Source organism: Alternaria viburni (assembly GCF_023758015.1).
Source record: "Alternaria viburni strain BMP 2772 chromosome Unknown scaffold_9, whole genome shotgun sequence".
Lineage (NCBI taxonomy): Eukaryota > Fungi > Ascomycota > Dothideomycetes > Pleosporales > Pleosporaceae > Alternaria > Alternaria viburni.
In genome coordinates, this window is record NW_026055778.1 from 944,879 (window position 1) to 967,904 (window position 23,026).

Here is a 23,026-nt window from a genome sequence, read left to right on the forward strand (position 1 = left end):
CAATACCAACATCCCCAGTTGAGCTGCCACACAGCCAGCCACCCTGTCCCCTTCCATATCCAATTCAACCACACCATACCATACGCGCCCTGACCAAACACAACCTACGGCCCAAAAACCGCAGCATCCTTGGTACTCCTATCCGCCTCACTGCTCTGCTTCCCCTCACTCGCGTTGCTACTCCCAGGCTGCGAGTTCAACCCCGCACCGACCTTCAATCCATGCATAGGACCAGGAGGCGCACCAGACTGCGGTCCAGGGTAAGGCGCATGTCTGATTTCCTTGCGGCCATTGGCTTTGTACAACAGAAGAACGTCGCCGCCACCGCGCCAGATGTGTGCGCGGATACTGGCTAGTGTCATGGTTGGGGGGATCAACTATTCAAAGATAATGATTAGCACAATTCCCTCCACCAATGTTATGTAACAAGTAAACATAAAACTCACCTGATTATTACAATACAACTCCAAATACTCATCCGGCTTAAGCACACCACCACTCTCCGCCGACTTCTCGAGATCCTCCTTGGTAGGCGCAGGTTCAATGCGCTCAGCCACATAACCCAGTATCTTGCGAGCGCGCAACATTCTATTTGCGTTGAGGCGGTTGTTACTGAGAGTCGCGTTAGCGCTGGCGGCGGTTTCGAAGGGGAGGGCAAAGGGAATGTACCCGTCGGATGAGATGGAGGGGAGCGTGTTGTTAAACGGTTCAAGTACGAAGGATACTTTGACGATGTCTTTGGGTGGGAGTTGGTTCTGTGGGGGTTACGTTAGTAAAGATGGGGTGGTTTGAATGTATGGGGTGACAAACTCGTAGTAGGACTTCTGCTAGCCACATTGGTGCGGCTTTTTCGATGAGGTCGGCTTGGGTTCCTAGGGTTCCGACTTTGCCCTCGAATAGATCGGCTACACCTCCGGAATCGGGGCGATCCTCTTGGATTAGGATGGTGGTCATAGCAGGTGGTTTTAGTACGGGTGTTTCGTTGGGCAGACTGGGTGCAATCTGCGTGTCCAACTTGGTCGCGCCGGCCGCAAGCTGTTCCTCATAACCCTGCCGTATCCGTTGAAGAGCGCCGAAGAAGTTATCTTCAATGGTCTTTTCATCCGTCTTGTTGGAGTGTGCATCGCTGTCCTCGGCCTTTTCGTCAACGGCGGGTTTGGCTGGCTCCGGGGCAGCTGTGCCAGTGCTGAACTTCTTCATGCTAAAGCCCATGTTAAACTTCTTACCAAACATGCCTTTGCCCTTCTTAGCTGGCGTATCGGCCTCGGTAGGTGACTGGACAGTTTCCTCTTTTGAGTCCGCAGAGCCGTCTTTCGAAGCCTCGGTGGCTTTTCCACTTCCGTTGCCGTTAGCAGCAGAGGCAGAACCGAAGTAGTCACCGCCTTCTTGAGTCGAGCTCCGTTGGGTTTGCGTCTTCTCCAGCTGTGCGCCCTCTTCCTTGGTTGGAGTCAAGGGGTTGGTGGTAGAGTTGCGTCCTGCACTCATAGGTGCTGCCATTGGCGTAGCTAGACCAATAGCTAGACCTGGTGTATGTGGTAGACGCATTCCGTCCGCTCTGATGGTCGAGCCTGAAGCAGGCCCTGAAGTCGCATCTGTCCATCCGTTGATGTTCATGTTTGGTAGCTCGATGTTTGTTGGTCGGCCCGGCTGCGGTTGTTCCTCCTTTTGTTTGAGCAGCTCTGCCCGCAGGATCTCATCGCGCTTGATTTCCTCGTCAATGAGGTTAGAGAAAAGGTATCGTAATATCCATTTGCCCAGGTTTATGCGATGGTCTTCCCGGAAGTCAATCTGCTCCTCTAGCTCCAGCTCGTCTGCATATGTCTCGGCATCGAAGCAGTAGTTCTCCTCAAGCATACACGTCAAGGTCCCTATCCTCGTATCGACAGCGCACCAGTGAGCGACGGTGTCGACGGTGTTAACTTCTGGCACGACGTCCTCCATGTGCTTCTTGCCGTATGACTTGATCGGTGCGCATTGCAGTAGATCCCATAGAACCACCTCGCCCGCAGTGTCGAGAGTGAGGACTCTTCGCCGATCGTTGAGCAGATGATGCTTGATGAGACCGTTCTGCCCTTCGATTGTAAAATCTGGTAGTGCCCGGACAGTCCCAACAGCGCTGTGTTCGGGAGCCGCTAGTACTTCGGAGGGTTTGCGCGTACTGGCTAGAGTTGAGGTGTCGGCATCCTTGGTCGCAAGCGCTTGCGGGAATGGCGCAGTATTGGACATGCGCAGTAGAGACTTGAGCGGAATCTTGGACGTTTCGTTCTTCGGAGGGCTGCCAGCGGGAGGCGAAGGAATGCGCGATCGCATAGTCGACACGCTGTTCCTATGCCACTTGTAGGATTCTGGAAGCTCGACCTCGGCCGCGGTTTCGACGTCGTTCCACCGGTTGATGCTCGAGCTGGAGGTTGCAGTCCAGATGTAGTCGCCAGCTGCGACAACCTTATTCACACCCTCGTGCTCCTGACACACTGCTAGCGAGAGACCTTCGTCCATTTCGGCGCAGTTGCGCACATCACTTTTGGCGACTATGCCAGAGCGGTCGGAAGAGTAGAAGACGTCGAGTTCGGGCGAGTCGGAGTGCAGAGACCAGACGCTGTCGTTGTGCATAGTAAGCGTGTACATGCAGCGGCCTGCCGTCATGGACCACACCTTGACCGTCTGATCGGACGAGCCCGTCAGGATCATGTCGCCGTCCTGCGCCAGGAGGATATCGCGCACATTGTCCGTGTGACCGACAAACTTGGTGATGCGCTTGCCCGACCTCGCGTCCCATACGCGGACGATGCTCTCTGGCCCGCCACTAGCGATGAGGTTGGGTGTGGCTGCCAGGGCGTATACAGAGCCCTTGGCGGTGTTCTCATCCTCGCCGACAGCAATCTCCAGCTTCTTGCCCGCGCCATTGAGGTCCCACAGGCTGATCTTGCGGTCCAGGCCGCCCGAAGCTACCCAGTTCTCGTTGCCGCCCGGCGATGCGACGCGCTTGACGTAGTCGGTGTGCAGGCCAATCGTCTGCGGGGGCAGCTTGTCGGTGGCAGCGGGTCGCCATACCTTGACGGTGATGTCGGAGGAGGCGGAGACGAGGGCGTCGTTGTTCTGGGCGAGGACGATGTCGTTGATCCAGTGGGTGTGGGCCTGGACCTGGTTACGGAACTGCGTGGGCGGGGGCTTGGAGTCGGCCGTGTTGGAGTCGGCGAAGGGGTCGTCGTCGTCTTGGGTGGAGTGGTCGAGGTCGAGATGCAGGTCCCAGGCGCAGATTACGCCATCACGGCCGCCCGAGTAGAGGATCGAGTTCTGGGGGTCGACGGCCAAGCCATTGACTCCCAGCCTGTGGCCGCCCGCCGAGTTGGCCAGTGGCAGCACTGCGCGCCCAGGTCAGCTCCAGCTCCAGCTCAGCTTGTCGCGACGGCGCATGCAGCAGCCGACACTTACCGTACGAGATACGCTTCCGCGCGTTGCGTCCCATGCCCCAAGTTTAGCCCTGCGCGGACATGCGGGCGGTGAATAAGTGTGTTGGTAGATATACCTTCTACGGGGCTATGTTATGATGTTATGGGGTTGAGGGCGGCTTGGTAGGAGGATTCCAGGCGGGCTCCAGCTTCCCTGCCCAGTGCATCATAGTCGACCACTGCAACCCGCGCCGCCCGGGATTCTTACCAGGGCTGGGCCATCAGGCGCGGAGAAGGCTGCAAGTGCCTGCGCTCGTTCCCAGCCGCGCCCGCTGCTTTCTGGAGAGGGATGGATACGTCACCGCCGGGCTTATGATGGGATTAAATTTATGAAATGGTACTGGAGAAATTCAATGGCCAGCTATAAAGACATCTGCACGCTCGACCGTCCCAGCTGGCTTCCCGGCAACGTGGGCGCAGGCTGCGGGGTCTGACAGCCCACGAGCCGGGCGTTCGCATTCGCTCTACGGCTCTTCGGGCGGCTAGCCGGCTATCCACCGACCTGGTACGCCCTGTATTCTCATCTCTGCTATGTATTTCCACAACACAACTACTTCTCTACGCTCTTCGCTGGTCGAACCATGCACCCATGCCAGTCCTTGCCCTCTCCTCCCCACGGCACTCGATCCCACTCAAGCGTCTTCACCAGCGCAAACCCTCTCCGCTCATACACGGGCCTCCCGGTCATCGTGGAGTCCAGATACGTGACCAGCTCCTCTTCATCCGCCTTTTGCATCCCCCAGTCCAGCATCATCTTCGCCGCGCCACGACCCTGGTAATCTGGATGCGTGGCCAGTGAATTCAGCATAAAGTACGGCGTCGATGTGCCCATCATGGAAGCTTGAGCGGCTCGTAGAGGACCGAGCAACGAGCCCAGAGCCTCGAGACGCAATTCTGGTGGGAGGAAACCGGGAGTGTCATCTGCTTTCTCGACCGGAATGGAAGGTGCTTCGTTCTTCTCATCCCCTTTGATCACTGAGACGTTGTGCATGCTCCATACTGACACCGCGATCGTGCGTCCGCCGTTATCAGGTGGGTCGTCAGAACTAGGCTCGAGATCTGTGTCTACGACTTTCCAGTGCCACGCGTTTGGCTTGTTGATTTCGCGTTTGCGGTCTTCAGCCACACCGCGTATAGATGTTTCGCTGATGGGGCCGGTGTGTAGGAGGTCGTGCGTCGGACCATAATAGGCGAGTGCGCGCACGCGTGTCCAAGACAAAGTATCCTCAGTGGTCATTGGATGCAGTTGGAGTGGCATGGTCGTGATGTGTACGTATCCAGCAGTATAACTGTTACCGGCTGAGTTCAGACACAAAGATTTCACGGAGGATGCGACACGCTCTACAAGTACTGAAGGTTATCCCATCACTACCTGGACGTCACAACGGATGACTCAGAGTATCGATACGACTGAAGGCGTCCAGTAACATACAATCTCACCACAACACAATGCAGGAACCCAACTATCGCGATGACGTGGATACGCACCTACCTTCCCAATCGAGAAGCAGTGCTGAGATGAGAGACAAGTGGAAAGCACTCAAAGGCCAATATATCTACGTAGGATCACATATGCACGTCATCTCGAACATGTAGGAAAGAGGCACCGTTGAACCCTTCCAGGGTGCAAGCGCAGTTGGGTGGGGCAGGAACGTAACCTTGACCCCGCCATCGTAGCTACCTACCTATGTAGGTAGGCACAGCAACGTTGAACTCATGACGAGCTCACCATAATCACTTGATCAGATCGCAGCTTACCTCCAAGCTCTCTAGTATTCAATCGATACTGACCAAACATCAGGTTCCGGGCCGGTTGTTCTTCCCATCGACATCTTTGAATGCGATGATTTAACCGCCACCGTTCTACCTAGTGTCCAGCATCTGCATGCACAACAAAGATTGTTCATCCTTCGAGCACGCATGTGCACCAAGCGACACCTAATATACGCACGAATTCCGCTTGTTCTACCCTTTAGAAGATTTCAGACCCGCTTGGAACCGGAGACTTTGCCAAAGAAAGCCGCGGACATGTAAGATATATAAAGCTGCAGACGCTACAATCCACACTTCGAATGTCTGATACGAATACCAATCGCTGCCCAATGACCCTGCAGGTAGTATCGAAGATTTTACGACATCTACCTGTATGGTTTATCCAGGTGCTTCACCTCGCTGCATTTCTTCTGGTTTCACCGCAGACGAGGTTGTGATCACAGTCGAATCGAACAGGTCCATCCGACCCGTCCGAAGAATGCGGCATGTCAATGATCCTTACGACTAACATATGCATGCATGTGCTGGCTCGATGATTCATATAAAATGGAGTAGACTGTGCCGTATTCATGCATGAGGGTAAACTCTTTGTTCACTCTTCTTTGCGTCATTACTCCCTTCCTTTTCTCTATATAAAACCATCTGCTCTTCCTCTTTACCTATATCTACCATTCCTACCACACAAAACCTCGTCCGCACCCAATAGTTCAAGTTTGCCCTTACGCATCTTCTCCTCCTCCTCGAGATCCTCATCCTACACACAGTTCGACCATGCGTCTACCCACCCCCCCACTCCTCTCCCTCATCGCCCTGCCAATGATCGCCAACGGTCTGCCCACCAACCAAGGCACAGCCGCGCAGCAGGCGGATGCCATAGCAGGCATCTTTCCCAACACCTTTAGCGTTCATTATCTTTATGCCAACGGCGGATGTTCGCCAAACTTTGGTGGACCTGTCACAAGAGTCAAGATATATGATGGATATAGATGTCGGTTCTTTCGGTACGTTGTCACTTACTCTACTACTCTATCATCACAAGACACAAAGCCCATTCCTTCCAGATTGTATGCTAATCTATTGCTTAACAGCGAGGACAACTGCAAAGGACGCATTGGTGGGGTTGAAGGTTTGCCGTCTCCGGGAGGAGATCTTTATCAACCTGCGAGATCGGCGACATGTTGGCATGGATAGTTTGGATGTTCTGGGGCTGGGCTATGGCATGGGACCTAATCCTACTAGTGATAAAACACAGAGTAGTCTTCATAGCAGTCTAACGAAATCAAAAAGAGGTCTTAAGCGCAAAAGAGCGCCAAAGAGATTACAAGCCGATGTATGAACACTTGAGGATTAAGTTGTCTAGGCTGTTGCTCGCTGAAACAATTCGGATCAGGCTCGTCGCATTATTGTTCGTACTCCACGATAACAGCAAGCACGTACTGGACAGATGTGAAGGCCTCTGCTTTCTCGTAACCTTCACGTCTCCACGCTTACGTTTCGCGCACCAACTCCACAAGCGGACCACATCTACGCCGCGCTCCAAACCCCCATACCTACATCTCAAACCAGTCCGAGCACATCCGCAATACAGCGCACGCCCATCCAACCCTCCGGAGATACCACATGCGATTCATGACTGGAATCCATGCTTTCCCTCCTCCTTCCTATTCAGGTACACCAACGCCCAACACGGTCCCTCCGCAGCCTGAAAAGAAAACCACAAACCTATCAAACATCTCACTCATCATCTTGCTTGTTCACACATCAAGCCACATTCCACATCTGGAATCAACACTTCTCCCCCAAACTGCCCTTTCGGGAACACTTTCGAAAACATACTTTGGTACGCGCTTTGGTACCGCAGCACTGCGCTGGCACGACCGGGGCGGTCCAAGATTTGACTCCGAAAAGCAAGCCGAAACTCAAAACAAATTTAAATGTTTGCAAGCTCCAAACTCTCGTAGGTGGGACGCCTGAACTACATTCTACGGTTGTAATGTTGTATTGCCTAATTGGGGCTGTTTGATGTTTGGACGGAGCCGGTGGGTGCTTGAAGATGGTTTGTAGTCTGGAACAGTCTTCAGCCTTGTCTTACTTAGTGCATAGGCGAGTAATTCTCCTCAAGCCTTCTGGAATCTATGGGATGTGAGAAATTTCCTGTTCTGGCAGGTTGGAGTTTGGTAGGGGCGTGGGGAGTGAGGTGTTTGGATTAGGAGATGGGTCCAAGGTTTGGAGTGTTTGCGCGGGATGAAGGGAGGCTGAGGGAGGTAAAAGTTGGAAGAGCTGGACGTGCGATGTGCATCATGTCGCGTGTTCTGTATGCTGGAAGGCTCTGGACGTGGATGCGCGACTGGGATTCTGCTAGTCCATCGTGCCCATTTGTAACAAGGGCATCGTATGCGTTGGACGCGTTGCTCTCCGTCAAGATGCGTCCTACTTCACGGTTCAGCATTCATGTACGTCGCGTGACATCTTCGACCCAGACTCCTCGCCAGCCCCCTTTGCTTTTTCGGCGACGTGTCCAGTCGCCCGCCGTCATCCACACCTATCCAAGCTTCCTTCATTCTTTCCCATCTCGGCATCTATGACTGCCTCGCTACCAAACTCCCTCAACCCCTTAACCAGACTCTCTTGCTTCCAGACCCGGCTGTTCGATCCAAGGCCGTCTTCTTCTGGTTCGTGGATCTTTTCCCGATAGCGGGATCTACTATCATCGATGGTTTTCTTGTTTCCTTTCCTCTTGCGGTAGATTCTGACCGTTGGATGGGCGGTGGCTAGGCGGGATGGGGGATGGGCGGGGAGAAGGTACCACGGGCCGGAGTCTGGCAGCCGTTGACTGGAATCGATGGTTTTGCTGGGGGTTACCTGTTTGGGAAGTGTGCGGGAGGCGCTGACTTTGGGAGCTGTATGTGCGGTAGTTGTTAGATTGAGCGATACGAGGTTTACTACCGGAGATGGAGTCAAGCCCTGGAGGTGTACACGATGGTCGCCTCGCACACGAATTATTGGCGTGTGTTTGTTACTCAAGATGCTGCAGCTGCTTGATGACTCCAGGGCTGTGTTCCGTGGGGTGCCGAAGCACGATGCGCGAGCCTCGTGGTGTTGCGAGCCATTGGGAAGCGAAGGTAGCTACGCGTCCACCGTCGCAGCAACATAGCTAGACAGCTAGGTAGATTTCGCCGAAGGACTTGGAGATGCGGAGTGACAGCTGCATGCCACATCTTCCATACATCCAGGTGCTCAGCCTCGAACGCCATCGCAGTCGTCCACAGTCTCACCCGCCTTATCGATTCTGTGTGCCATCCCAAACAAGCGTGTCGCCATGTGCCGCGGTATCCATGTTAGCCTAGCAATGACGTAGCGACTGCGCGGATGCTTGCGCAAATCCCGCCAGGAACATCGCTATTGCATCACCGCGACCCACGTCTCAACCCTTCCTCTCCAGTCCTTTCACGAAACAACATTTTTGCTTGCAACTCCTCTCTGTAACGCATCGAGAAACGAACGAAGTACCTCAATTGACATCACGAGACCTCTTTCAATATGGATGTAAGTGTGGAGTTGTTGTAGGGACGGTTGATGGCCGGGGGTGTTTGCGTAATGGACGAATGCTGATGATGAGGATTAGGTCTACTACTTCTACTCCTACGGCACTGCCGCATGGCTGGGTAAGCTATATATCTTTCCACGAGGACATCGTGCAGCTTGCTAACGCAAACACAGCGACCCAAGCCGCGCCTTTGATCGCGTCTCCAACAATGATAGTAGCATTGTTGTCCCCAGAAGTCCGCGAAGCTTCCAGTACGTATACTCGCAAGACCGGGAAGCATGTTTTACCACGAGGTGCTGACGAGGATGATCAGCTCTCGAAGTCTACTTCTCCCGCACCCTGGGCCTCTCGCTCATCGCCCTGGGCATCCTGACTGTCCTCCTTACGGGGTCTGTTCCATTGTCTAGTCGACTCTCTGAAGGTACTTTCACCTCTTCGTCTCCCTTCCATCTGCACACTAAATTAACACTACACAGGTGCAACCACCAACGAAGAAGATCCAAAAGCACCCTACGCCCTCCCCACGCTCACCGTAACCGCCATGTTCCACTCCGCCCTCGCCTTCTACGGCTACGCCATGTGGACGCGCACCGGCGTCATGGCCTTCAGCTTGGGCACACTAGGTTCCGGTTTCCTGGCCATCGTGGCACTGTGGTGCATTCTGTTTGCGAGCAGCAATGGACGGATCAGCAGGAAGACTGGCGCGGATAAGAGGACGTCTGGTTTCCCGTTCAAGAACGCTGAGGCGGAGAAGAAGAAGGGCAGGTAAACGCTTACTATCTATCTATGGAGCCTTTGCCGGCTTCGAGGGGTCATAAGGCATGCTGCGGGTGGGCGGAGGGGACATGGAAGGCATGTCTACCACGGCGAATAGGCATGCCATGGGAGTTATGCGGGAGCAAGGCATGGAAAACTGGCATTGGGAAATTGTCAGACACGGATCATTGGGACGGAAGCTGTATACTATGGAAGCATTGAATGAATTGGTATCTTTAAACCTTGAATGTACCCAAAGACCCGTGAACACCCAGTTTTCTATCCCATAGTAATACACAAGTACTATCGAAAAACAAGAGGGCATGGCGCCGACATCTCCCTCAACACCAGAGCTACGCAGTTATCCACCGTCTCGTCGTAGCCGCGCTCTATCATACCAACACTGCCACTCACCCATGAGCATAACGCCTCTGGGGCGGGCCCCTGTAATTCAACGCCTCCTCCACCACAAGACAGCGGTCACGCCAATGAACGCACTCCGCATCCAACCAAGCAACACGATCCACCAGACCTAGATATTCCAGCGAAGCCTGCGACATAGGAACTTGACGCAGGCGCAGCGCCTCCAAACTACGATGATGTATACGCTGCTGCAACTGCAGAGCCATGTCCCTCTCCGCGGGATCCAGATATTCCAGTCCAAGCTACGGAACGGGTACCTGAGGCTGGGGCTCTTCGATAGGCTGGATGTGCGCGGGGGGCGGCCTAGGCTGAACCGCTTCCTCCTTAATCCGCGGTTGTTGCTGAGTGTCGTCGCGCCACCACGGCAATTTCCCTTCTCGGGGTAAGATGGGCAGGGCCTTCGCGGGCTGGATATCGTTTTCAACAGATTGCCAGCCTTCCATGTCGTCGGGCATGCCTTGATCGACGCGGCGCCGTCGCTCGGTTGCGGCTTGGGCTTCCATGTAGTTCTCGAAGAGGAGTTCTTTGGCTTGCCATTCTTCCTGGCGGGTGTGTTCGAGCTCCTCGGCTTCGGCGCGTAGTTGTTCGCCTTCTTGCGTTGCCCAGAGGAGTTGGCGGCGCAGGAGTTGGAAGAGTTCGGGGGCGGGGCGCTGGAGCTCTTCGGGTGTGAATTCGATGTCTGGTGGGAATTGGACGAGCGGTGGGGCGGAGGGGTTGGCGAGGTCTTGCAGGTAGATGACGTTGTTGTGGGCGTAGTCGGCGTCGGGTGCGGGTGCGGGTGCGTTGGACGGAATGGTCGCGCTGTTCGGGGGGTGCGAGTGTGAGGAGGGAGAGCCCGGTGTTGAGCCTTTGTCGTGCGGCAGCTTCTTGGCTTCGTTGTTGAGGACGAGCTTGAGGCGCTGCTTGTTGTTTGTGGGGTTGGAGGAGTGGTGCTTGGGGACAGGGTCCGAGGGGCGCAGTGCTTCGGTTTCGTGGACGGTCCTCATGTGCTTCGCCAGCGCGTCGGAGCGGGTGAAGGAACGGTCGCATTCTAATGGCCTTAGTATGACGGATGCTATAGAGATGGGTCTGGCGACTTACCTGGAAGGGTACAGTAGAATGGCTTCTCCCTTGTATGTGAGCGCATGTGAGCCCTAAGCGCATAGCCACTAGCATGGGGTATGCCTTTCCTTGTGCAGTCGCTCCACTCGCAACTATACTTCTTCTGCCGTGTTCCGATATGGTCTTCATGAAGATGTTCGACGAGGTTATCCATGTTCTGCAGGTCACCCGCCGTGCAGCCATCCCATTTGCAGACAGTGACCTGTTCCTGGCCGTAGTCGTCGTCTTGCGACATGCCCGGGTGGTGGTGTGGCGATGCGGGGACTGAGCCATCGGTGTCTTCCGACAGCTCGTCCTCTTCCTCGGGCGGCATGGTATTGATATGGGGCGGTGAAGATGGCGCGCGGATATTCAGGCGTGGTCGCTTGTTGGGGCGCTGGTCGTGGTCAGGAGTGGCTTCGTAGCTGGCATTGCGGCCTCCTTTGATGTCCTCGGGAAAATCGTCGCTGCCGTACTCGGAAAGTTCTGAAGGCGATTCCATGGCGGCGATTGATGTGGATGTGAATGTAGCGGTGGGCGCGTTTGGAGAACGTGACGATGGCTGTACGGCGCGTTCGACGTCTAGCCCGAGGTGCAGGGACCACCCGTTTAGCTCGATATTTTTGGGCAGCTTACTTACTTCCTCTTCCTTCCTCCTCGTCTTGTGATCACTCGATTGTAATCACACCAAGCTGTACTTTGGTCAGTTGGCTATGCGACGGCGCTCATTCGTCGGGCGAATGTCCATTTGGACGTCTCCATTCTTTACCACGGTAACGAGGCTGGGTGCGATATGACTTTGCTCTACCTCCCTCCAACACCACGCAAACGGCTATAGGTAAGTTCTTCCACCGTCTCCTTCATCTCATCACTATGATGATCTATTCCAGAGTTCTGCAATTCCAAAGAGTCGCTTCACGGCGGCTCAAATGCGGATTAGCTCTACACTACAATTCTTTCTGATCTGCAATTCTATACACAATCTTAAGCTTGCTATATTACAGCTACAGTGCTAACAAGCTTCAGACTAGATTCTTAGTTGTCTATGCGAACAGCAATGCCGACTGCGACTCGTGGTACCTTCCTCCAATCGGCGGGAACTTCTTCAGCATCTCGTCCAGCGCCTTCATGTCCTCGTCGTTGAGTTTCGCCGGCTTCATATTCTCCTCGATCCTCTCCGACGTCGTAGCACCAGGAATTGGGATGATAGTTGGCATACCCTTGGCACCGCTCTGCGCGAGAACCCAGCCGATGGCAATCTGAGCTGGTGTGGCTCCCTTGGCCTTCGCCATATCCTCAACAGCGTGGAGCAACTTGATGTTCTCGTCAAATACGTCAGGCTGGAATCTGGGCATGTGCTGAAGCATCGAGTCGGGCTCGATGTCGCTGTACTTCTTGTACTTGCCAGTCTGCAATGCATTAGCGGTAGGTCGTTGACTGAGAAGAGTCGCGCTTACCAGGAATCCGCGTCCAAGAGGAGAGTACGCGACGATGGGAATACCGAGCTCTGCGCACGTCGCCGCGACACCATTCTCCAGAATGTCAGTCGCCCAGAGCGAGAACTCGACCTCAACGGCCGAGATGGGGTGCACGGCATGCGCCTTGCGGATGGACTGCGCACCAACCTCTGACAGGCTGATACCTCCGAGCTTGCCTTCCTTGACATACTCTGCGATGTAGCCGACAGTGTCTGCGATGGGTGTCTTGGGGTCGACTCTGGCGCACTCGAACAGATCGAGGCTCTTCTTACCATCCAGCACCTTCAAGCACTCGTCGATGCTACGCCTGACGTTCTCCCGACTGCCATCGGGCGCCATCTCACCCTTCTTGAGACCACCCTTGATAGACAAAACGACCTTCTCTGCGTCGCCAGGGTACTTGGTGAAATATTCATTGAGCAGGTGTAGAGAGTTGCGCTCCGGGGATCCGTAGAGCTCGCCGCCGTTCCAGTTGTTCGCGCCGAGTGAGAGTGCTGTGCGCATGGCTTCGTAGCTCTGTTCGGCTGGTGGTGGGTTCTTGCGCCATGTCAGACCTGTGATGTGTTAGCGAAGCGATTACGAGGTAGGTAATGATGCATACCCATGAGGCCGTAGCCAACTGGGCCTACAGTCTTTCCGACAAGTTCAGGCATCTTCGGTGCTTCTTTGAAGTTTTGAGATTGGTGGTGGGGTAGATAGAAATCCAGCAAATTTATCACTCCAGTACCTCAATGGATCGTGTCGCTGTTGATATTGTGTATTGTCCTGTCCACCGTGCTTCCACCGACTTCTTATATCGACGCGGCGGTCTTCTCGGGCCCGAAGTCATTTTTATGTAACTGGATGTTGATGACGCGGGCTCCACATTCTACCTGCATCTGCCGGGTCCATTGACATCTTAACTCCGGCCGGCCAATCAAGCGCCGATGTGGCGGATGAAGATGGACTTTACCATGATAGCTCCAGCGGAATGTTTGCGCCGTGTATATACTTGCGGTGATATGAGGATGTATGGGAGGCTGGGTTGGTAAGCTGGGATAGTGAGATGGCATCGGGACGGAAGGTGGATGGGCTGCGAGATACTTGTGGTGGGTACATGGATAGCAGGGCGAAGAATAAGAAAGGCGTTCGTGGAAGCTTTGGAAAAGACATTTGCATGTGTAATATTGCATGAACATTCGAGAGGTTTGAATGCTCCCAGGTACACGCTTGAAAAGACAATTATCCTCGCGTCACGCATCCACCTCTAGAACGCTATACAATAACACAGGTATAGTACAACCCAACTAACCCACCCCACCATCCCTCAACACACATTCCACTCCCAGCACCCTCACTTCATCTTCTTCCCCTCAACCCCCATCCTCTCAACCCCATCCAAATCCCTCAACACCTCCCTAACCGGCCACACAAACCCCTCCTCCACCCTCCCCGTCTCCCCCTCCTCAATCGTAACCAGGTACTCCACAAGCGCCATACCCACATACGCGCCAATCGCCGTAAAAATATGCCACCACCCATGCAATTCGAACAAGAAACCCCAGGGCAGTCCAACCCATCTCTTGAAGACCATAACATAGTAACAAGCATGGAAATCAATGTTCCAGAGGAAGTATCCGAACAAACCGGTGGAGATACCAAAGGTCGCCATCCTTCCAAGTTTTTTACGGGCTTCTTCAGACGTGATCTGCACTTTAATAAGCGCGCGCGTGTACTTACTCACGAGGAAAATCATAACCGCAAACGCAATCTCATGCAGAATGATTTCATCGGCCCAGACGTGGTACACGGATACTGGAATCAGACTTCCTAGGATATACGCCGTGTACTTCCTCCTCTCATTCACCGTAGCTTTGAAACACAGCAGCTGGTGCAAGATGGCGCCGACGGCCAGGAACATGGATAGGTCGTCGCCCATTTGCGAATGGTATTTTAGTGTTGCGTGGAACCACGCAGAGAGGAGGCCGACGGAAATCAGGCCCCAGTAGGGGAAGGCGAGGGTGGAGATGAGGCCGCCAGAGGGCTTTGGGGCGACGCGGCGGAGGCCGTGGAGGCCGTAGATTACTGGGGGGAGTGTGAGTTTGGGGAAGGGGAGTGGATGAGGATGGGGGATGGGGACAGGCGGACCGTAGATTATGTTTGTGAGGGTGTTTATGAATTCCCCGATGTAGGGTGTTATTATGTAGTCCTGAATTATAATCAGTTTTTATAATGCACGTCTCCTTAGTTTATTCTGCGTACCTCCTCACAGAAACTACTTCAAGTCAGCCACGTCCAATTCATAATGCATGCAAACTCACTTGTGATTCGACGTCTTTGGCTCCCACGCCCCGACGATGTATTCGTTAGGGCCGGGGTATTCCCATCGCCACTGCATCTTCAATTGCGAAGGCTGTGGGCCGGAGAGTCGGTGTTGTTTTAGATGTTTTGGGGTATAAGGTGATGTTGTTGTTTCCAAGGTTTTGTGGTTTTCTACTTGCAGCAGGAGGGTTCGCGCTTTGACCCCTGATCGCGGTTCCACTTTGCACGCTACGAAAAGACTATACGAAGACGCGTGGAAAAGCAAACAAACACGAGGAGAATACAGTAGAAGTTCTTTGAGAGCGAGGACTGAGGATTAAATTGCGAAATAGCCGTGAGGTTGGACTACTGAGTTTTCTAAGCACGGCAAACCTACAAGACTATTGAAAAGATCTTCCTTCTTCTTACAGCTCTGGAAACGCTGAAGAACAGTTTTAGAGGTTTTAAGACAAGATTGTGAGGGTGTTTTGGGCGCAATCTAGGTCTGGCAGGGTGAATCTTTGAGGTTCCTGTGCGACAGACTTAAGTAGGCAAAAAAGTCATTCCTTGCACATATGCGTAGCAGCGTCTTCCTGAAGCACGAGCGACATTTCTCTAAGCTCTCAGAACTGGTAGGGCGTGTACTGGGCGTCCTGTGGCAGCTGGAAGTGCAAAAAATGGGTCTTACCGCGACTCGAACGCGGGGCCTCTCGCAAGCTATGCTTGGGTTTGCAAGTATCCGAAGATGCTTTCCCTAAGCTGGTAGGGAGTTAGTAATTGTCTCACATGCAGTTCGTATAGTGAGGGCTTACCGAGAATCATACCACTAGACCTGGTATTTGTTAGATAGTGTTCATGGAGAACGTCGTGTGACGGCTCACCATAAGACCAGAAAGCAACCGCTGTGGAGCTGTTGTTCTTGTTGATGGAGAAAACGGCAAAATTTACGTATATATACGCATTATTAATTGGTTCGTGGCGGATGTCTCGTGCCTCCCACCGAAAATTGTGGGTTCCTAGCCATCGGAAGTGTGGATTTGATGCCAGTGATGGTTGACGTGGCCGAAATTAGCCGCAGGCTTAGGCGGACCAGGGGCGCCAGATTGCTGCTCGAACACCAAATCTTCGTATGGGTATTGTCGCTATTACTGAACCTCAGAGGATCGCGATTGTCGAATATAGCTGGTACGGTGTATCGAAGGGAAATTTGGTGAATTCGGAGGGTAGGGGGCAAGTTTCAAGGCGACGTCTGCTTGATACGTCTCTCCCATTCTTCGCGATTCTTTGTTCGCGCGAAGCACTTGAACGCAGCCATGCTCGATTTAAAACAACGATGAGAGATGGAGTGGATTGTAATAATCTTGTATGAGGAACAGCGCGCTGATGCGATACATAGTCAAAACCGAAAGTTGATGACGCAGACCATCTCTGGCATTACGCCGTCGCACGGCTCGCAAATCTTTTCAAGCATGCGCCACACGTTCGGGAAGTATATCATACATCACACATGTAGGTGTTGTATGCAGCAAGAAGGCCAAACACTGTCGCGACCATTTGTTCGCATTTTCTCACCGGCTCACGACTGCTGCGGGCTTTATCTCGGCTACGACGTTCATGTTGTCAAGTCTGTTGTCAATACGCATTTGAAACCTTCATCTGTTTACCTACATACTGTAAATTGGTTAGATGTGTGATTTACCAAGCCAAACCTGCAATCACGGCGCTGTGATCGAAGCAAGATAAGATGTGTACGCGTATCATGGCGAATGGCCTGACTTTCTAAGTCGTCCCGCTTCAACATTCCCATGTTGTGAGGATCCTAGTCGACGCGCAGGGCGACGCAATAGGTTAGCCCAAACGCGAACATCTGAAGCTGGAAGCAAGAAAGCCCGATCATCGATGAGCAAGTCCGATGTTCGTCACGACTCCGATCATGAGAAGGCATTTTGGACCTGCGCCGATGACAGATGCGCCTGTGCATGCGACAGAGGATTGTCCTCAACAAAATCGCTTCCACAGAACATGTCCTTTGTCGCAAATCATCTCAGCCACCCCAATGCGATGCGACTGCGATGCGTCGCCGTTGATGGCATCGCGATGGCAGGGTAAAAGTCGGAGAGCCAGCGTTGCCAAGCAGAGCAACGATCGCGCTTCGTCATACGTTCTGAACCTTCAAGCGCAGTCCTGCCCAATCACCCACAACAACAGTCGGAAGCACCACCTGCTCAGGAAACATCTCCTGTCACATGTAACATCGCACATCGAAGCAACCACCTTAGTCGGATCCCGGCAGTCTGCAAAAAGAGCCGCCGGTTCGGTTAAGATGCCACTGACGACATCCACACATGCACAACGCGGGTGAGGCGATCTCCACAACTCTCCGGGCCTGAGCGCGTCTTTCTCCACCTCCAGCCTAACCCCAGAATCGTTTTTCCACAAATCACACGAACTCCGACACTGACTCGATCTCATTTCTCTCCGATGGTCAAGACGGCAGGCTTCTCGGCATGCGGCCGCTATACTTGGGTCGGTAAATACATTTTAACCATTTTACCTGGCTGTCCAGGGCTATGACCAACGAGTATGGAGTCTCCATGCGGAGCAAGGACTCGAGTGGAGACGGCTGCTTCAAGCGATATGATTGTCACGTCGAGCACAGCGGCGTGTAGTGCCGACTTTCTCGACCTTTATATTCGACCCTCCCCACGTCTGTGGATCGACAGGTCGAACGACTGCCATCTCTGCATCAATCCAAGGCTCTGGACAGGTCCCGGTCAAGATGTTCGAAAGATTTCCTAAGATTTACAATGTCTACTTCTTGGCAATTGTTGCCACGATGGGTGGCATGCTCTTTGGTTTTGATATCTCTTCGATGAGTGCGATCATTCCGAGTGACCAATATCTGTAAGTCGCAGTGACGTCAAACACCTCACTTATCGATCCCTAACAACGAACAGCACCTACTTCGACAACCCAACCGGCGTCGTTCAGGGAGCTATTGGCGCGGCCCTTGCTGCGGGCTCAGTGGTTGGCAGTGCTATTGCTGGTCCCATCTCCGACAAGTTTGGTCGTCGCGATGCCCTTATGTTCGCCTGTCTTTGGTGGCTAGTCGGAACTGCGCTGCAGGTTGCTACAACTGGTCGCGGCATGCTTATCGCCGGTCGTGTATTGAACGGAGTCACTGTCGGTATCACTTCGTCTCAGGTCCCTGTCTACCTGGCCGAAATCTCCAAGCACTCGCAGCGTGGTGCAATCATTATTATCCAACAGCTCGCTATTGAGTGGGGTATTCTTATCATGTACGTACACTGAACACACGAAACAAGCCCAAGCTAACAGATCGCAGGTACTTCATAGGTTACGGATGTACTTTCATCCCTGGCGAGTCAGCTTCATTCCGCACGGCCTGGGGAATTCAATACGTCCCCTGCGTCATGTTCATGATCGGTCTCCCATTCCTCCCAGAGTCTCCACGATGGCTCGCGAAGGTCGACCGTACAGAAGAAGCAATCCACATCCTGGCCTCCATTCAAGCCGACGGCAACATCGAAGATCCCTACGTCATCGCCGAATACGAGGAGATCGTAACTGCTCTTACTGCAGAACGTTTAGCTCCCCAAGGATGGCGAAAGTTCGTCTACAACGGCATGTGGAAACGGACTCTTGCCGGTTTCTCCGTCCAGGCCTGGCAGCAGCTTTCGGGTGCTAATGTATGTTGAGCATACTTCGCGTAGTACCGCCTTGCTAACAGTTCTCAGGTCATGACTTACTACGTCGTATACATCTTCGCCATGGCTGGTCTTACAGGCAACACCAAGCTTATCTCCTCCGGTGTGCAGTACGCTTTGTTCATCGTCTTCTCGTCCATCATGTTCTTCTTCGTCGACAAGATCGGCCGGCGAACACTTCTGGTTTGGGGAGCCATTGCGATGGGCATATGCCATCTGGTCGTAGCTGGAATGCTCGGCGGGTTCTCCGTGTATGTCCCTGAGGGTGTTGGTGGCGACGCGAATGTTGTCATGATGGTCACCGGATCGCCGGCGTACACCGTTATCGCGTTCTCGTATCTTTTGATTATCGTAAGTACCTCTACAAGCTGAACATGAACCACACTAATTCCGCATCTTAGTTCTACGCTCTTACCCTCGCACCCATCTGCTGGGTCTACGCCGCCGAGGTCTGGTCACTAGAAACCCGAGCTTCCGGAATGGGTATCGCAGCGATTGGAAACTGGCTTTTCAACTTCGCCATCGGATTGTTCATTCCACCCGCGTTTGTCAACATTCGATGGGGACTTTTCCTCGTCTTCGGAATCCTCTGCCTTATGGCTGCTGTCCAGTTCTTCTTCACATACCCTGAGGTAAGGAAATCTGGAATTTCTGTCATTGCTCCAGCTAACTCTTCGAACAGACTTGCGGCAAGACTCTTGAGGAGGTTGAATTCCTGTTCAGTAAAGAAGGACCACACGCTTGGAAGACCAAGAAGGGTAGCGACAATCTTGCGCGCGACCTCGAGAACGTTGCTGCTGCGCAAGCTAAGGGAGAAGCACTTGCCACCATTAATAATGTTGCAAAGAAGGAGAAGGGCGAGACTGAGACTACTGAGGCAGTCTAATCGGGTTGGAGTCTGCGGTTGTCAGTTCCCATATGACCAATCATGCACCACGTGGCTCACTCAGAACGAATCGAATCGTTACTTTGGACTCGTGCACCACTGCGTTCGTGTTAAAAGAACCGACACACATGAACGAAGTAATACAGCATTCTATCACAGATCATTACTATTCACATCATGCTACTAATTCCAATCCTCCCGCCAAACCCCCACCTTCTTCAAAAAGTCCACCTGCTTCCCCTTCGCAAACTCCATCGCCCAGTAATTCCCATCCCACCTCTCCCACGCGCCCTTCCAGCTCGTATCCAACCACCCTGTCTTCTCAACCGGATACAAAGACCCCATACCGGATTTCCGCACTTGATCCATGATGTCGGTCGCAATAGTTCCACCCCTGGCTGTCGATCCGCGTGGTTTGACACTGGCCTTGAAAATTTCCATCTCTCGCGCTTCTTCCAATTCTTGTCTATAGGTATCCAGTCTGGCTTCGCGCGCTTGGATTGCGACGGGGAGGTGGCAGCGTGGTATGAGCGGGGGCCTCTTCACGCGTTCGAGCGGATGAGTCCAATCTGAGATCGAAGAAGGTGAAGTAGACGATGAGGTATCGCTATCAGGTGTACGGCTACCAGAGGTACTAGGTGAACGGATAGGAAACGGTGCTTCGCGCATGAACGCTTGTTCCGTTTTTCCGATATGAATGTCCCGGGCTTTGACGCTCTTCCTCAGTCTAACCACCGCGTCTTCCAAGCGCGTGTTGACGCCTTGTTCTCGCTTGTAGTCTCGTTTGAGTGCCTCCCTTACTTGGTCTGCTACTGAGAGCTTCTGTTGGAGGCCCTGGACTTCCCAGTGGGCGTGATCTTTGACTTTTTGGTAGTAGTCTCGGATGTATCGGAAGTTCTCTAGCTGTTGCTCGGAGATGTTGGCTTCGAGTGCGAGACTGTGTTGTTCGAATTGGGCCTTGTTTTCCTCTAGTTCTTCCTTCCAAGTCTTGGCCTCCATTTCCAACTGGTCGTTCTTCGGCCGAAGCTCTGCGAGTTCTGCTTGCGCCTCGGTGAGGTCTGACTGTAGTTTCTCATTTTCAGGCTGGAGTTGTAACAGCTGTTTCTTTGCTTTGGCGAGCTCCAACTCTGCATCACGGCGCTTCTTTTTTTCCCGTTCGTAGTACTGTTCCCATTCATTCTTACCAGTTTGCATGGGATGCGGACTTGGTAGACCGGGGCTCAACAACCCCTTCCTCTCGATTTCGATGGTCTTTCCCAAACTATTAATCTCGTATTCTTTCTCCGCTAGCTCACGCTCCAAATCCACGATCTGCTCCCGCAACTCTTTAAAGTTCCCATTGAAGTTTTTGATCAGTTTGAGGAACTCACCTCGCAGTTTTCCAGTCTCATCATCTTGCGAAAGACTCAAGAAAACTGCATCGAGCTCTTTGGCCTCGCATTTTGAGATCCGTGGCAAGTTTTCGGCCACTTGGTTGACAACTTCGCAGAGTGTGCGGATAGACTCCTGGTTATTCTTCAGCTTCTCATCCACCTCCCTCAGGGAGTCATCAAATGACTTGCAGGCAGCAGTCGCATCTTCTGCCTCTGTTTTCTTCGCCGCGAGTTCCAGCCGCGTCCGCTCGACCGATGCTCGAAGCTTTTTGTTCTCCGCTTCGACTTCTTCAAGAGGAGGTAGTCCAGGCTCGCGTGCATTGCGCGCTGTAATCTTGGCTTCGCTCTCACGAAGTTGTATAGACAGCTTCTCGTACTCTTGCTTCAGGTTCTTAGCTTCTTCTTTGACGGTTTGCAACTCTTGTAATACGGTTTCACGCTGTCTCATCGCCTCGTCGCGCTCTTCTTCCACTTTTTGACGTTTGATTTGGAGCTCTTGTATCTCTGCAACTATCTCAGGCGGAACGATAGGGTTGGTATCAAATGGGGTTGTCGCAACACTATCTTTATTGCTTTCCTCATTGCCATGCGGTGATACGCGTTCAATCTGGTCTTGAGGTGCCGCGGCTTGGCTTTCTACATCCTCGACATGATCTTCTTGTGGCACTGCAGCTGTATCATCTTGCGTCAAAGGCGCTTCCCGCTGTTGTGATTTCTGAACATCAGGATTGGGATCTTCATCGTGATGCTCCGGTGGCTCTTCCTGGGTCAACAGATCTTCCAAGTCATACGATTGCTCCTGTTCCTGTATGGTCAGCTCTTCTTCGGGCTCTGAGACTTTCTCTTGTGCTTGCTTTTCTAGCTCTTCCTCCTCTAGCTTGTTTCCTTCCAGGTCCTCTTTTTCTAGCGAATTTTCTTCCAACTCCTTCCCTTCCAGGATAGACGCTGCTTCTTCACCTTCCTCTGCGCTTCTCTCGTGTTCCACGTCGCTATCAAATTGACTAGAGTCGTCATCATCGACTTGTGCCTTGTCGTCATCTGCGTCCTCCTCATCAATGTCAACATCATCTACCTCACCATCATCTCCATCCCGCGTGGGCGTACCAGCCCCCACCCACTGACGACTCTGCGGTCTACTACCAAACCCAGGAGACGAATGCTGCCTCATCGCACTACCTGGCCGGCTAGACGGCTCTCTCGTCGACGCCGACCTCTTCCCATACTGAGCAAGTTCAATCTTCTCGTTCTTCTTCGCTTCAGATGCTCTGGTCGGGGCGGCGAAAGACGACGCATTTGTTCGTGTTACGGGTCTGACTGTGACTTGCTGCTCTTCATCTGAAGACTTCGGAGACGTAACTTCGTGGTCAGGGGACGACATTGGGTTGGTCTCGTTCATGATGCGGGTTCTTCGTCAGGCAAGTCGCGTTCAATTCGATACTGTCACGCTGGACCGTGATTACGGGTACGTTTGCGCGATTCATATGATATCGCGATATAAATCATTGGTATAAACAAACTTTTCTGTCAGCTACATGAATGACTGTTCTACATGCTTGTCTCATTGATTGATCACTACATTGTCTCATCAGAGGCTTTGCATATTACAGTGTTCCTCGCACAGCATCAAGGTGCTGTTGTCTAAACCACGTCGTGAACGAGGTGAACCATCTCAACGACATGGTGAAATTTGACGAGACACTGTTTCGATTTTCACGGAGGAAAAGTGTACTCTCTTTGTCAACGTTGCTACTGTGAGAATTGCAAGCAATTGGTATCAGCAGAAACGCAAGGTACTGGTTGTCGACCTGACAACTGTGATTGAAAGAACAACCACTGAACGAAGTGTGCGCCGCATAACCGACACTTGTACTGCGAGGATACCCCAACCTTCCTCTGCACTAAGAACAGCCATCTCATCTCGCGCGCATTCGCGCAATGTGATACAAAGTTAGATAGCTCAACGAACGTACGTTGGGCAGGAAGATGCGAGCTAATGCGAACATGCACTTTCGCCACCCCTACAGGATTCAGCATTTCCCACATCCAGGCTGGCAGCCGTTGTGGATGGGCGTCAACCAACGACTGGGGTAAGCGACAGGAGCGCAGCGTTAGTGACATCACGTGCTAGCGTGTACCGACTCAATGGGGTGGCGTAACACGATGCTAGCTGGTTGAGGAAAGACCCATGTCATCTTTAAGCCGCATCGGTTCAGGAAGGAGATAAGGTGGGTGGAGTGGTGAGCGACGCTGACG

The 23,026-nt window shown here is 53.0% G+C and overlaps 8 protein-coding genes across 8 annotated transcripts; 2 read left to right on the forward strand and 6 right to left on the reverse strand.

The window, feature by feature from the left end:
• Positions 1-104: 104 nt before the first annotated feature.
• J4E79_005214 (uncharacterized protein) lies at positions 105-3,466 on the reverse strand (the record flags this gene model as incomplete). Its single annotated transcript, XM_049354092.1, has 5 exons — positions 105-377; positions 447-612; positions 670-755; positions 811-3,362; positions 3,433-3,466. 5 exons carry the CDS (start codon positions 3,464-3,466, stop codon positions 105-107), a joined length of 3,111 nt encoding a protein of 1,036 aa, XP_049211712.1.
• Positions 3,467-3,999: 533 nt separating this feature from the next.
• On the reverse strand, positions 4,000-4,707 carry J4E79_005215 (uncharacterized protein; the record flags this gene model as incomplete). Its single annotated transcript, XM_049354093.1, has 1 exon — positions 4,000-4,707. One exon carries the CDS (start codon positions 4,705-4,707, stop codon positions 4,000-4,002), a length of 708 nt encoding a protein of 235 aa, XP_049211713.1.
• Positions 4,708-8,762: 4,055 nt separating this feature from the next.
• On the forward strand, positions 8,763-9,538 carry J4E79_005216 (uncharacterized protein; the record flags this gene model as incomplete). The annotated part of the gene is made up of 5 exons (XM_049354094.1): positions 8,763-8,768; positions 8,848-8,887; positions 8,943-9,020; positions 9,083-9,190; positions 9,246-9,538. The coding sequence occupies 5 exons, from the start codon at positions 8,763-8,765 to the stop codon at positions 9,536-9,538; spliced, it is 525 nt and encodes a 174-aa protein (XP_049211714.1).
• A 652-nt stretch (positions 9,539-10,190) lies between these two features.
• On the reverse strand, positions 10,191-11,530 carry J4E79_005217 (uncharacterized protein; the record flags this gene model as incomplete). The annotated part of the gene is made up of 2 exons (XM_049354095.1): positions 10,191-10,978; positions 11,029-11,530. 2 exons carry the CDS (start codon positions 11,528-11,530, stop codon positions 10,191-10,193), a joined length of 1,290 nt encoding a protein of 429 aa, XP_049211715.1.
• A 541-nt stretch (positions 11,531-12,071) lies between these two features.
• Positions 12,072-13,159, reverse strand: J4E79_005218 (uncharacterized protein; the record flags this gene model as incomplete). The annotated part of the gene is made up of 3 exons (XM_049354096.1): positions 12,072-12,437; positions 12,486-13,060; positions 13,108-13,159. The coding sequence occupies 3 exons, from the start codon at positions 13,157-13,159 to the stop codon at positions 12,072-12,074; spliced, it is 993 nt and encodes a 330-aa protein (XP_049211716.1).
• A 680-nt stretch (positions 13,160-13,839) lies between these two features.
• Positions 13,840-14,883, reverse strand: J4E79_005219 (uncharacterized protein; the record flags this gene model as incomplete). The annotated part of the gene is made up of 4 exons (XM_049354097.1): positions 13,840-14,570; positions 14,634-14,694; positions 14,748-14,760; positions 14,807-14,883. The coding sequence occupies 4 exons, from the start codon at positions 14,881-14,883 to the stop codon at positions 13,840-13,842; spliced, it is 882 nt and encodes a 293-aa protein (XP_049211717.1).
• Positions 14,884-17,622: 2,739 nt separating this feature from the next.
• On the forward strand, positions 17,623-19,400 carry J4E79_005220 (uncharacterized protein; the record flags this gene model as incomplete). Its single annotated transcript, XM_049354098.1, has 6 exons — positions 17,623-17,690; positions 17,744-18,085; positions 18,133-18,496; positions 18,545-18,865; positions 18,916-19,146; positions 19,197-19,400. 6 exons carry the CDS (start codon positions 17,623-17,625, stop codon positions 19,398-19,400), a joined length of 1,530 nt encoding a protein of 509 aa, XP_049211718.1.
• A 183-nt stretch (positions 19,401-19,583) lies between these two features.
• J4E79_005221 (uncharacterized protein) lies at positions 19,584-22,169 on the reverse strand (the record flags this gene model as incomplete). The annotated part of the gene is made up of 1 exon (XM_049354099.1): positions 19,584-22,169. The coding sequence occupies one exon, from the start codon at positions 22,167-22,169 to the stop codon at positions 19,584-19,586; it is 2,586 nt and encodes an 861-aa protein (XP_049211719.1).
• Between the last annotated feature and the right edge of the window lie 857 nt (positions 22,170-23,026).